A 13,660-nucleotide genomic window follows, 5' to 3' on the forward strand; every position below is an offset into this window, starting at 1 on the left:
CCTGGCTGCTAAGCTACTGTGTTACCAGTTACCAATCAATCATGATTCATTCAGGGATCAGCTCAATACATAGTAGCTAGCTAATGTAACCAGATAAAGAGCAAGGATTAACACCTACAAAACCACAGACTAAGGAGAGGAAAGAATCAATACAGACAATCAACTGCCCCAAGACAGAGACAGTCAGTTGCACAATGTCACAAGTTTTGTCTGTCACCAGCTAGGGGTGCAGGGCACCAGAACCCAGAAGCCCTGCACCTATCTCCTCGACAGCTGGCAGGCTTTGTGGCCTGCACTGTGCCTTAGGCTCTTTGTGGCTCTGTGGCCCTACCTGCTTTTGAGATAAGCAGCTGTCACAGAGAGATGATAGCAGATGTCACAGGGGAATATAGCAGCAGCATGTAGCTGGGGGGGGGGCAGGGGGCTACATAGGCACCTGTGGGCCACTAAACCCGGCAGGGAACCAAGCTGCACTCACACTCAGGCACAAGGTAGTGCTGCTGCTCTGTCTGTCCATCAACACTTGCATCCAGCCTCATTCTAATGACAGATCTCGCCAGGCCGTGGCCTCAGCCTGACCAGTCTGGTTGCTTGTGTCAGCCTGTCACCCTACAGCTGATCATCTAGACTGGGCAGGGCTGAACTGAAGCCTCCATCAGGGCCTAGTGCTCCACTAATTCCCTGGCTAGTTGGGGACAGCTGACCCTCCACTTCCACCATATAAACTCTAGAGCAGACCAGAAAGTGTCTGGGCAACAGGGCTCAACCTGATTTCAGACTGCTTTGCTACTCTCTGCTTGATCTCCTGGCTTCTTGACCTGGCTTGTTCTCTGTCTGTTCCTATACCCTACTCTTGGATTGACTTCCTAGTTTCCTGACTTGGCTTGTTCCCAGATTCTGTTCACTTCTGAGCATGGTTGGCACCTTGAGTCCCTGAGTGGCCCCAGACCTGGCTGCCTATGACCCAGCACAACACATCTTCAGTCAAATTCCTGGTTTCTTAGTTGTGTGTTTTTGTTTACAGACAGCTAAGTTTTTTTTAAGGACTTTACAGACAAGGGGGTGTGTGTGTGTGTGTGCACGCGCGCACGTGCGTGCGCGTGTGTACACATGCATGCTTTTATTTAAAAAGGACTGTCCATAAATTTGTGGACAGTTGGCATGCTTGGCATCCTTCCCAATTTTTTTGAATTTGGTGGCACCTGTAGTTGAGAATCACTGCTATGCTGCCTCAACTTTCCTCCACAGTTCTCAATTAAGTGCTGCCACCACCTCATACCTGCTGCACAACCAGACCAGGAAGGGCTGTGGCACATCTACATGCTCTCCTACCCCATTAGGGTTTTCTGATTAGCCTAAAGCAAGCTTGTGCTGCATCCCTTCCTGCCTCATGCACCTCTCCCAGAAACAGAGTTACATGGGGCAGATAGAACTGTACTCTCTGCTTCTATTCCTGGGAGAATCATGGGGAGGATGGATTGGAAAGGGCTGCATCATGAGCCAGCTGTCCTGACTGGTTTAGGCTCAACAGAGAACCCTAATGAGACAGGAAAGCTCATATGTGCCACAGCCTTCCCAGTGTGGCTGTGCAGCAGCCAGGTGAGGTAGTTTTACCTGGCTGTCCACAGCACCCCTGAGAGGGTTTTGCAGCACCCCAGTTGAGAACCACTGAAATATAAGTTATCACTGTATAAGGCTTACTGTATTTTGTGTCACCAAGTCCCAAACATATTTGTTGAAAGAAATCTAGAACAAGGGTCTCTCTATAATACAGAGATAAATAAATATGTCATTTTCACTAGGTATACCTAAAGTTTAACTTCTATAAGTCACACAAAGGAAGACCGGAATAGCATTGTGTGTTCCAGCAGACTGGTTGAACTAATAACTAAAAGACAATGCTTATCAAAGGCAGAAAGGGGTTGTACCCATGTTTACATTTGCCACCTTTTTGGCAAGGTGATTTTATAACATTTATGCAGTTTGGAGTTTAATTTCCTTACCAAAAAATCCTCATTGAAATTATTACTGAATTGAAAAGTTAAAAGGACAAGCAAGATCAAAATGCCTGATGCCCAAGCATAATTCTAAAAACTAGATTTTTAAATTTGTTTTGGGTAACTTATATGTTCCTAAAGGTTTTTACCTGAAGCGTACAGCTCAGAATGCTAATAAAAAGGATTTTAAGGATTTAAACCCCCTAAATGACATAATAAGAATTAATCTTCCCCCACAAAATTACAAAAAACCCAACTAACTTAAGCTCTAATTGTATAACAATGTTTTAGGAATTTTGTTCATAATTAGATTTTACTGGATAGATGTGTAGATGAGCATGTAATTCAGTGGATGGCCAAACTGTACCAAATTTCAGAACAGCTTCAGTTAGATCCAGATTTAAAAAAGCTTGTATGTGATGGGAGTGATGCAACAACCTGCAAAGAGGTGATACAAAAATGTCTTCAACCATTGCAGCTAAATCTTGGAAGAAATTGGTGGGACACAACAAGGGAGTGGTTACATGTCTTCTCCAAATGTAGGAGATAATTACTTAATATAGATGCATCTGTTTGCAAGTGAATAGTAGTAATGAAAAGGTAACATTTTCAAAAGTCATTAGGCAACTAAAGATCTAGGCTGGCACCGAGTAGAATTTTAAAAGCATCTAGGTGCTGTCTGTTTCTTTAGACCTCTACTGTATTTACTTCAATATAAAAGACAAACCTAAATATAAAACAACCCCCCCCCCCAATAATTAGATTAATACATGGCAAACGTATAAATGTTACAATTTTCTAGGTATAGAATCCAAGTATTTGATGGTTGTCTTAAATACCAACCTCTTCCCCACCCCCCCACTGCTACAGTAGGGAAAGCGGTGACTGGCAAGGGGAGGCAGGTGGCCCTCCTGCCCCACTTCTTTCCCACGCAGTCGTCCTGCTACCCTGTCATCTGCATGCCTCCACCCCACCTCCCCACAGCCTTGGCCCCTCCCCTCCCACTCTCTGCCTTTCTTCCAAACTCTCCCTAGTTTCTTCCCCTTACCCTCCTGCTTCCCAGTCTCTGTCCCTCCCCCACAACTCCTCAGTCACTGCCTCTTTCCCCTCCCCACCCCCTTACTGTCAGACACTGCTCAGGCTGCTCTATCCCAGAGAATGACACTGAGACCTTGCCTGGCCATGCAGCAGTGTTGGTGCTGCTGATTGGCTGGGCAGGAGAAGGAGTTTCCATGTGTTCCATGCCCAGGAGAGACCCCCACCTAAACCAAAATCGAGCTGTACCTGACAGTAAGGGGGAGGGGTAGGAAGGGAGTGAGTGGTGGGGAAGAAGCTGCAGAGGGGAAAGCGGAGGGAGGGCAGGAGCTTGCTGTGGGTCTGACTCTGGCCCTAACCTGGGCTCAGGGCCAGAGTCAGTACCACAGCACCACTTGTTCCCTACCCTGCTTTATATGCAAATATAAGACAAGGGGCTTTTTCCCCACCATGCTGATAGCGGGGATCCTTGTCCTATAACTAAGTAAATACAGTAAATACGTGACCCTAATACTATACTCCTACACTCAACTAAAGGAAATACCAAAGTTCCCCTAAATTTTAATGTGCAAGATCAGGGCTTCCATAGCAGCTCCCCAAGAATGCAAATACAAGCTTTTCTTCTTTTAGTGTGAAAGACAGAGGCATGCAGCAAACAGAAGCTTTCACCTTTTGTTACCACAGTTGCCCAGGTAATCAATAAACAACTAATGCTATTCTAAATTGTCTTTGAATTTAAAGCTTGCAGTTGGTTTTTCTGAATTGCGTTTTGCTTGACTGCACTTTTCAGTGGATATTATGATAAAATACCTTAATTCTGTCCTTTGATGAATGACCACTGAATTGAATACTGGATGATAGCGTCTCTTGAAACTGATGCAGCAGAGCTTACTGGAATGACTCAACACAAAGGAAAGCATACCATAGATTTAGATATGGAAGGTGGGGTGGGGGGGTGGGGAGGGGGCAAATAATTTTTGCTGACCATAGTAAAATTTTGCTGATAGAAATAATACACACAAATCCAAGGAAACATATCTGCTTATTCTCAGCTTGGCAAACCTAGTTTAAGTAGTGCCAAACCCTGTAAGAAAGGTTCTTTTCCATTTTTTTTAATTAATAAAAATCAGAATCACTCATGTCTCTCCTTAAGAATTCTCATTTCCATTCTCTGAAATCCAAACTGAGATCTTTCTGGAATTTATTGCCAACATTCCTATTGGGGTAGCAGTTTGTGGCTGGCAGAGCTAAGAAAAGGCATTACATTAGCAAACATATAATACACAGAGACTCCAGAAGACAGCCATTTGTATTGATATTCTTTTGCTGAAATCAATTATGGATTAGTGGATACTCACAAGTATCTGTCATTTCACTCAATAACTAACCATTGTAACAGTTTTGTGTGATTTTCAAAATGATAAGTAATCATATTTTCTCACACAGAACATGCCACCCTCAAATAATATAAACACTTTGTTTTTTTAAAGGCAAAATGAAGAAAAAAATAAGCAAGCATGGTATTTTCTTAGGCAGCTGCAGTACAGAGAAGCTAAACATTGTGGCTAGTCTATTAATCCCCGACTGCCAGATGCTGCAAGTAATGGTGGCTGTGCCAAAGTGCCTGGCCCCTCTTCTCTTCTCAAGGTAAGCTGGGTGGGTAGCCAGCTTTTGTAGTATAAGCTTTTGCTAGGGGAAAGTTAATTGCCAGAGCTGGTAGCAAGGAAATCCCACGTGTTCACTGTGCTGCCCCAAGGTACAGCAGGTGTAGTGTTATTTTCTCTTTCCTCTGGAAGAGGCTGGAACTGCAGAATCTAGCACCATATTTACTTGAATTTAGATGACCCTGAATTTAAGACTACCCCCAATAATTAGATTCTATACATAGAAAATGTAAAAAATTGTTCAACATATAGAACCTAATTTTGGGGTGGCTGTCTTTAATTAAACTCTCCCACTGCTGCAGGGAGACAGGGGTGTGGGGAGGGCAGGCAAGATTGCTCCCTGCTTGTGCCTGTCCACCCCAGCAGCCTTGGGCCCCCTCTTCCCCTTCTAGTCCCTCCTGTCCCTTCCCCCAGCCTGTTTTCCCCTCTCCCCTTTCCCATTCCTCTAGCCTTTGCTTTCCCCTCCCCATAGCCTCTGCTTTCCCTGCTCCCTCTCCTTACCCTTGCTCCATACCAGCAGTCTCTGTCCCCATTCTAGCCTAGGGATGAAGCACAGCCTCAGTGCAGCCCTTGCAGCCACACGGGCTGTGCGCCATTGCTATGAAGCTGAGCTGGGGCTGTTCTCCATGCCCCAGGCTGCACTCTGACTGGAGCCTGCTAGTGCAGAGCAAAAGTAGGAAGAGAGAGGGACAGGTGGGGCGCAAAGGCTGCATGGGGGTTCAGGCAGAAGCTGCAGCTATGGCCCCAACCCCAGGTAGGGGATGGAGCCTGAGCCACAGCAACCACCTGCCCCCCTCCACCCTCATACTCAATTCTAAGATGAGGGCCCCCCTCATGTTAAATGAGGGGGAGGGGGAATAGTCTTAAGAAAAAAATGAAGTTAAAAAAATGTTAGGGCTTAGGGACAACTGCTTGGAACTCTGAGCTAAAAGTTTATTTTCATCTATACAGTTCAGTAAACAAAAATCTTCCTTCCTGCATAAATACAGCACTTTCTACAGTTTAAGCAGATATTTTTATAAATCTGCTATATCAGTAACTAAATCTGAAAATCCATCAGGAAAGAAGTACATTCTGTAAGAATTTCTATCTTTAAATGTATTTATGCAATGGTTCAGGGGTATAAGTTGTAGCCATGCTGGTCTAAGGACATAGGCAGACAAGGTTCTTTGGGTAAATCTGATATTTTTTATTAGACCAATTTAAATAGTTGAAAAAATTCTTCTTTGCAACTGTTTGGGTACAAATACCCTTTGTCAGGCTGAGGAAGCATCTGCAGTTGGTGTGTGCCCTTCCTGGATGGAATGAACAGTAAAGAAGCCAGAGGCTGGTATGCATGCAAGAAAGGCAGTCAGTGTAGATGTAAACTGAGGAGTCAGTGGGTGAGAGACAGGCTGGTGGGTGGGTGGGTGTGGGGGAGTCGAATGAATGTAGCTGGTAAAGAGTGGAGAGGTACCTGGGGAGTCAGATGTTAGGCAGATTACAATGCATCATAAATCCAAAGTCTATATTTAGTCCAGAATTTTTTTGTATCCTGAAAGGTGTTTTATGCATTGGAAGTTTACAGTCACATTAATGGAAATAGCTATTCTGCAGAAAGTAAGTTATAGGAGACTATTTAGTATATCATATTTAAATGTATTCTAGAAAATGTAACGGAAAATGTATTAACAGTATGCTGGTTAATTCATGTTAAGCAGCTTTTAGTCTGAACCTTCAAGTCCAGAGGAAAATACAAGGCCACTAAACTTGTAGTGAAGAATTCTTAAGGACAGCATTGCACCTTACAATCACTGTACTGCTATTACTTAATTACCAGCTACTCTAAACATAACACTACATAGATTAAGTCAGTCAGAAGTGAGGTATCTTTGGAAAGTTTAATTGAAACTTTAGGAAGCATCAGAACATCTAGTACATTTTCTGTTTTGTAGCATGCACAGGGGCAGTCAGTTTCCCTGTAACATACAGTATCCAGTTTTCTGGAGAGATATCCTATCATACATTTTAATACCATATTTGCAGTAGTTTTCAAAAGAAAAATTGAAGTTGGTTTCTGATAGCAAAGGGCAACATACATTTTTCTCTCCTGGGGATGAAGGCAGGAAAGAGAGAATGGCAGAAACCTTTGTGTTACCAATAGAGCCTGGAAGACTACTCTATCTATTCTGTGTCTTATACTATTCTTATTACCATTCATAGGGTCTCATCCAAAGTCAAGGAGCTTTGGATCAGATCCTTAACTCTTCTGGAGAGGACTCTGTATAGCAACATGAAGAATGCCCAGCACTTCCATTCCTTGATAGGTTGACAGTTTGTAGTCAATTATTCACCAACTATATCAGCCGATGCTGATCTGATAACCAATTTACTTTAAAATGCAAAACATGCAAGGCATTAATAAACTTTTTTTTTGGCACACTCCAGCAGCCTCCTGTGTCACATGTATCAGTGTACCAGTGCTCAAAAACGGCAGTGGGGGCACTTGAACTAAAGGTCATCAAATTGGTTTTAGTTCAAGTGCCACCACCATTTTTAAGCGCAGGGATGCTTTTAAGTGGAGCAGAGTTGAGCAGGGTGATGGCAGATGTGGGTTGCCTGCTGCAGGGTTGGGGCTCTCCACTCTGCTGCCTTTGCCCTGGGAGCGCTGTGCTGGCCATGCCTGCCTGGCCGCCCCCACTGCTGCCAGGCAGGCAAGGGGTATATGGCTGGTGCAAGGCTCCCAAAGTAAATACAGTGGAAAACCCCAACCCCACAGTGAGCAGCCTGCATCCACCCTGCACACAAATCTTGCCCCTTCCCTCCCGCATGTCCCTTCCCCTCCATAAGATTTCCCTGCAGGGAGTTGCTCTCCATTCTGCTTGACTGTGATCCTGGCCATGTGCATACATGTAGCCACGCATATGCATGCGGTGTCCCCTACATCTTGCTCCCAGCAGCTCCAAGCAGACCCCTTGCAGGCTAGAATGCTGCCTGCCTGCAAGGGGAAATCCATCATTTCCTGAGGGAACCCAGGCATCTGGGGACCCTGACCCCATAAGGAAGAGGGAACCCAGGTGTCCACGGTCCTGGCCAGAAAGCATAATTATTGGTAAACATTATCAGCTACAATGGCCAAAAAAACCCAATAGCCAATAGTAATTTCCCCTTCTATCGGTGCTGATCCAATAGGCAACTGATATATCGGTGTACCTCTATTAGAAAGCAAAGTTAGGTCTCCAACATACTAGAGAAGTGTGTTGCCACTACATCACTGGGCTCTTGAACTACTTATTTAAGTAGAAAACATGATTGCAGAAAATAAAATGAGGCAATATCCCTTTTCTAACAACCTTCTTAATATGTGGATCAGCATCATGAATAACATATGAAATAACATCCTGGGTTGATTAATTTGTTTTCTTCTCAAATGAAAAACTGTTTTTATCTCCCTAAGCATGAAAATCTTAGGAATATATCTGTACATGGGTGTACATAATATATAATATTAAAATTTGATTAAAGACTTAATGTCTTAATTTCCTGCTGTCACAGTTCTGCTATTTAAATGGCTATGCAGACTTATTTTATTATGGTTTCATTAACAATTAAAAAGTGTAAGGCAACCAAACTGAGATGTCATCATTGCACAAAAATATTTCCAACATCAGCCTTTACTTTTTCTCAAAATGTTAAACAGCACACAATTAAGATAATCAAAATCATTTTTCTAATAGTAAATTAAACAGTTTGTTGTCACTTAACATGTCAACTCATGCAAATCATCTTTCCTCGTATATATAAAATTACATTCTCTTATGAAACAGGTTTGTAAACTTTAGTTAAGAGCCAATTTACCATTTATTCTTTCAAAACTTCAGTGAGGAAGAAAAAAACAGTTTCATGGTCTCTGATTTGTTCTTTATTTTTTTCATACCAGTTACTATCAGCTGTTAAGCAGGTGCTTGCAAATAAGTTGGAAGGCTAGATTTCTTTCTTTTTAAATTTATATATACCGGTATATTTTTGAAAGGGAAAGTTAGACATACAAAAACTTGTTTCTGGTTCTTTAGAAGCCTTGTAAAAATCCTTGTAGTTGTGCAACTATTTCTGTATCCACAGTTTCCATAAGTGCCTGAAAACCTTGCTCTCCCAGTAATTCCTGTTGTGCCTTTAGCTTCTCATAGACAAACTGCTGTAGTGACACCGTATGTACTGGGTCCTTCAGGGCGAGCTGTACAGAAGAGATAAGAGAAAAAATATTGTAATGCAAGCAAGAGGCAGTCCCAATGCATCTGTGACTCATTCATCTAATTTATATAATCTTAGCTGGAGTAACAAATAACTTCTGCTTTCCACTTCACTGTTGCTGAGAAATAAAAGTCTTATTGAGTCAAATTTTTCCATGGAAGTACTCGCATTCAAGTTTCTTCTGTGAAGAAAATTAAGCTGTAATTTCAAAGTAATTAACATTGGTTCTCAATAAATTATTTCATTCACTTCCATAAATTCTTTCATTAGATCTTACAGCAGTACAACTGAGTTACAGTGGATATTATCACTGTGGCCACATTAGGAATGCCATACTGTGAATTATAGAGATTTTATAGATGAGGAATCATAGGTTAAATTCTGGTCATGAAAATTACCAAAATTAGCTGGAGTGGTGGAAGCCAGAATCATAGACTAATCATAGACTGTTGTGCTAGGTAGTATACAAACACAAAATTAAATCTCTCCCCTCAAAGAACTAAGCAGTTTCATAGCACTTCATAGCATCAAACTGGCATGCACATTAATGCACAAATCTTTACTTTCTTGTTCCAAAGTCTGTTTCACAAGGGAGGAAATTTAGATAAGATGTGTCATTTGAAACTTGGAGACAATTACAGTCTGTTTCAAACCAAGGTTTAGAATTTAAGATTAGAAGTTAAGCTTCTTCTGTCATGCCAACATTGTGTGAAGAGACCCCCTTCTGATGCAAATAAGAAAACAGTTTGCAAAAGATGCATTGCCAGACACCTTTTTTCTTTTGTGGGTCATTCATGTAAATATTGACTAGATATCCACTCTTTGGCTTAGAAACCAGATGAAGTCAGGAGCTAGATGAAGTCATATATTAGATGCACACAATCCTACCTGTTAAAATGATTAACAACTGTCTTTTTTGCTACACATTTTTGTGCCTCCTGCTAAATTTGCTATCTGTATTGGAACACTAACAAGTAGAAATTCTTGGATTTTTAAATTAACCACATTTAAAAAAATCCAAATTCTCTGATGTAGAGGAAGAAATGTCAACATTAAGGCCCCTTGCAGACATGCACCTTAGGCTGCCATACATGCATGGCAAAAGGCACAATTTTGGGATGGAGGATCAGATCCCAATTGTGCCCCTACTTGTCACCACATGTTATGATCCTGAGCTTCCCCTGCACTGGCAAATTAAAAGCCAGGTGCTACAGGTTTGGGGCCCCGTCTGACAATCAGCTGATTACTGGCCTGGCAGAGACCACACTGGGGCCCAGTCCCAGACTTTGGTGCAGTCCCTGGCCTGAGACAATAATCAGCTGTCAGCCTGGCAGGGACTACATGGGGGCCAGCCTAGGCCATATGTTCAATTTAAGTTATAATATGTGGAACATAATATGTATGCACATGTAACACCCTTGTTATTATGCCACGATTAACACATTGGACACTTTTACACATGCTCCAGGTGCAGGGGGGGACGGCGCTTTAATTAGAGTGGCTCCGAGAGGTGCTCTAATTAAAGCACTGCCACACCTCAGGTATCAGCATCCCTGGGCTTAAAAATGGTAGTGAGGGAGCATAAACTAAAGTTCATTGCGATGAGCTTTAGTTCCAGTGCCACCGCCACCATTTTTAAGTGCAGGGACGCTGATGCACAAAACACAGGAGGCTGCTGGAGCACAGTAATTGCCATGCTACAACAGACTTGAAAAATTGAATCTGCTCTGACATGCTGGAATTCCAACGCATCAGAGCAACCTCTGCGCTTACATATAGGCACCCATTAATCACAGTGTAAATATAATGTGTTGAAGGGGCCCAATGTAGATTTACAATGCAACAAAGAATTTTAAATGTAAAGTACAACTCAATTAACTGTAATACTGCTACTGCAACACTAAAATACGCATATAATATGGCTTCCTATTATTCTTGTTTTATGATAAAAATAAAATTAAAAGAAAACTAGAGCAGAAAAAGAAGTATGCCAAAAGTCCTCTGAAGTATCCCAGAAGGGCAGTTCACACTGTATTTATTACGAACAAATGAAAATGAAACAGCAGACTACTTTTCACGCAATTCATTTAAATCACTGCTAAGTTTTCTATTCTATTGTGGTCTCTGGCATTCAGCTCTGTGTGTTCTCTTTCCCCTCTCCATTTTGGTCACCTTTACATTTAAGTTTAATTCAATCATCCTCTTATTAGTTTCAACACTTATTTCTCAGCCTTTGAGCCTCTCCAATTTTGTACTCCAAAGCCTTTATTTTTTTGTGTGGCTTTTTTTACAATCTGATCCTTTTGCTATCTCCCTTCTAACTCTTCTACCCTTTAACTCTTCAGTCCCACTTACGTCTCTCTTAAGCATTCCCTACACAGTAGATTTCTCTGTACGTATATTCTTTGGCTTCTATATGCCAAGTTTTTGCAAACTGAAATATATTATATCTCTTCTTAATGCATACTGAACTTCACATGTCCAATGGTTTTTGTAAATTTGCATTTTAAAGCAGACACTGCCAAGACTTAATCATTAACACATTAGTAATGTGCATATGGCATATACCTAAAAAGGCAAATACACTATTGCACCTTTTATGGGTCAGTACTTGCACACAGTAATTTTGTGCACTGGGTGTATAGCTTTGCCAATCTGCACTAAAACTTCTCCTTGCCACAGACTGTGAGAACCCATTTCTGAGCCATTAACATTTATGAAAGTGTGTGCATACCTGTCCGTTCTAGTACTCTACAATCAAGATTAGAAAATGTCCCTAAGCTCAATGGTCCCTCAGTTTCTCTCTGAATTCTGAAATACATTGGGAGAGGAAGTTTTTGGCAAGTTGACAATTCTGAAAATGATGAGGCTGTTAATGTTCAGATGACACAGTGCTGTGTTTCTCAGGCTCCTGGCAGATGTTAAAATAATGACACAATTTGGCATGTGAAGAATGTTATACTCCATCCAAATCATGCACACTACCATGCTGCACATGCAGGACAAGACATGCAATGCTTGGGATGAGGCATAAAATTACTCAGAAACTAATTGTATGGCTGCTGGGGCTGAACTGGGACCCAAGGCTGCCCCTAGCCTGATTCTGCAGATCAGGCATGGGTGGCTATGTCCTGTGTGCCAGAGCAGCCCAGGCTCTAAAAAACACATGTGCCACCCAGGGGACCAGGAACCCAAAATCAAGGAAAGGCTCTCCAGCCCTGGGCTTCCAGAGCCCCAGGACTTTAAAAAACTGTGCAACTGAAGTGTTTAAAATCCCTGGGGTACCAGGAGCCCCAAACCAGAGAGCCTCTCCCCAGACTTGGATTCCCCTGTTCTTGGCTTTTAAGCAGTGCAGATACAGCTTAGTTGGGCTGCAAGTGGAGTTTTAGATTGAGGGTACCCTGGACCCAAATCTTCAGCCAGGATTGGGCACAGGGTAGCTCTGGTTCCTGGTGGGAGATCATGGACTGCCCGCAGCTGACATGTTAATTGTGCCATAAAAGTAACATCCGCTAGGGCCCTCAGGCACATTTTAAATTAATTTTAACCTACACTAATTTTAACCTGCACTAATTAACATTTGCTGGCAAATTCTCATAAATTCATTTGGAACTCAAATAGTAAATACTGTGTATTTGGAAGAGAGATAGTGTGCTCTCTCTACATGAAGATTTTGAATTCCTGCTTAGGTACAACATTTAACTGAACTTTAAGTATGGTGCTGCATCTAGTGCTTCTAGATTTATGTCACACTGTAAAACAGAGAATGACATTATAAGTTTTAGTATCTCCAATATTATTCATCTTTACAATATTTAGTGAAATGAAAAAATGATTACTTAGGAAAGAGCAAATAAAGTAATGAACATGACAACCCTAAATATACCATATCATTCAACCATAAAGCCTATGAAGTGTCTAAATATTGCAGGGTTCATGTGAAGACTAGAAATTAAATAATCTATATGCTACAATTGGGGGCATCTGATTAGGACTTCAGGACTACTTTAATTCTGATTTGGTTTTATTTTAAAAATACCAGATTCAGGTAAACTAGAACCACATACTATAGGGATCTATAGTATATAGTATATACTATAGTATATAGTATATAGTAAATAATTTTACAGCTTAAGTCATTTCATGAGGTACAATATTAATTACACATAGCTTCGTAACATGTATTCTGTTAACACAAGTGAGAAACTATAACAAAATGGCTTTATATGAGCATAAGTATCAAACATACCATTACACTGTTCAGGGACTCATTAATATTTAATCTAATACATTTGTAAGCCACTAGAGGTTCGGTAGTATACTTCACATTCATCAGCACAATCATCATCTGCTATCTCTAAGGCCCCCTCTACATGTTACAGGTATCATGCAATTAGCTGGTTCACTGCACAATTACCTATATCACCTACATGTGCAAAGTAACTATGACATCACAAAAAGCTCTAGCTAGCTTTAATGTTATGCCTAGAAAATGTCTATTAACTTTATGGCTGGTTGCTACTGAGCTTTAATTTGCATATGTAGCAGAGACTGGGAGCCTGTCAGCTGTTACTGCTGTGAAAAAAATGTCTCATGATCTCACTACACAAAGGACCTCACAGCTGAGAACTGTAATCTCACTACACAAAAGGCTCCACAGCTGAGAACTGTAATCTCACTACACAAAAGGCTCCACAGCTGAGAACTGTAATCTCACTACACAAAAGGCTTCAC

The 13,660-nt window shown here is 41.6% G+C and overlaps 1 protein-coding gene across 1 annotated transcript in view; it reads right to left on the reverse strand.

The window, feature by feature from the left end:
- Positions 1–6,557: 6,557 nt before the first annotated feature.
- The window catches only part of IPO11 (importin 11), a 290,306-nt gene continuing 283,203 nt past the window's right edge, over positions 6,558–13,660 (reverse strand). The window contains exon 31 of the mRNA XM_006263744.4: positions 6,558–8,909. Within this exon, the coding sequence (XP_006263806.1) occupies positions 8,745–8,909 (165 nt within the window). The 3' untranslated portion in view covers positions 6,558–8,744. The remainder of the gene's footprint in view (positions 8,910–13,660) is intronic.

Source organism: Alligator mississippiensis, chromosome 3, assembly GCF_030867095.1.
Source record: "Alligator mississippiensis isolate rAllMis1 chromosome 3, rAllMis1, whole genome shotgun sequence".
Classification (NCBI taxonomy): domain Eukaryota; kingdom Metazoa; phylum Chordata; order Crocodylia; family Alligatoridae; genus Alligator; species Alligator mississippiensis.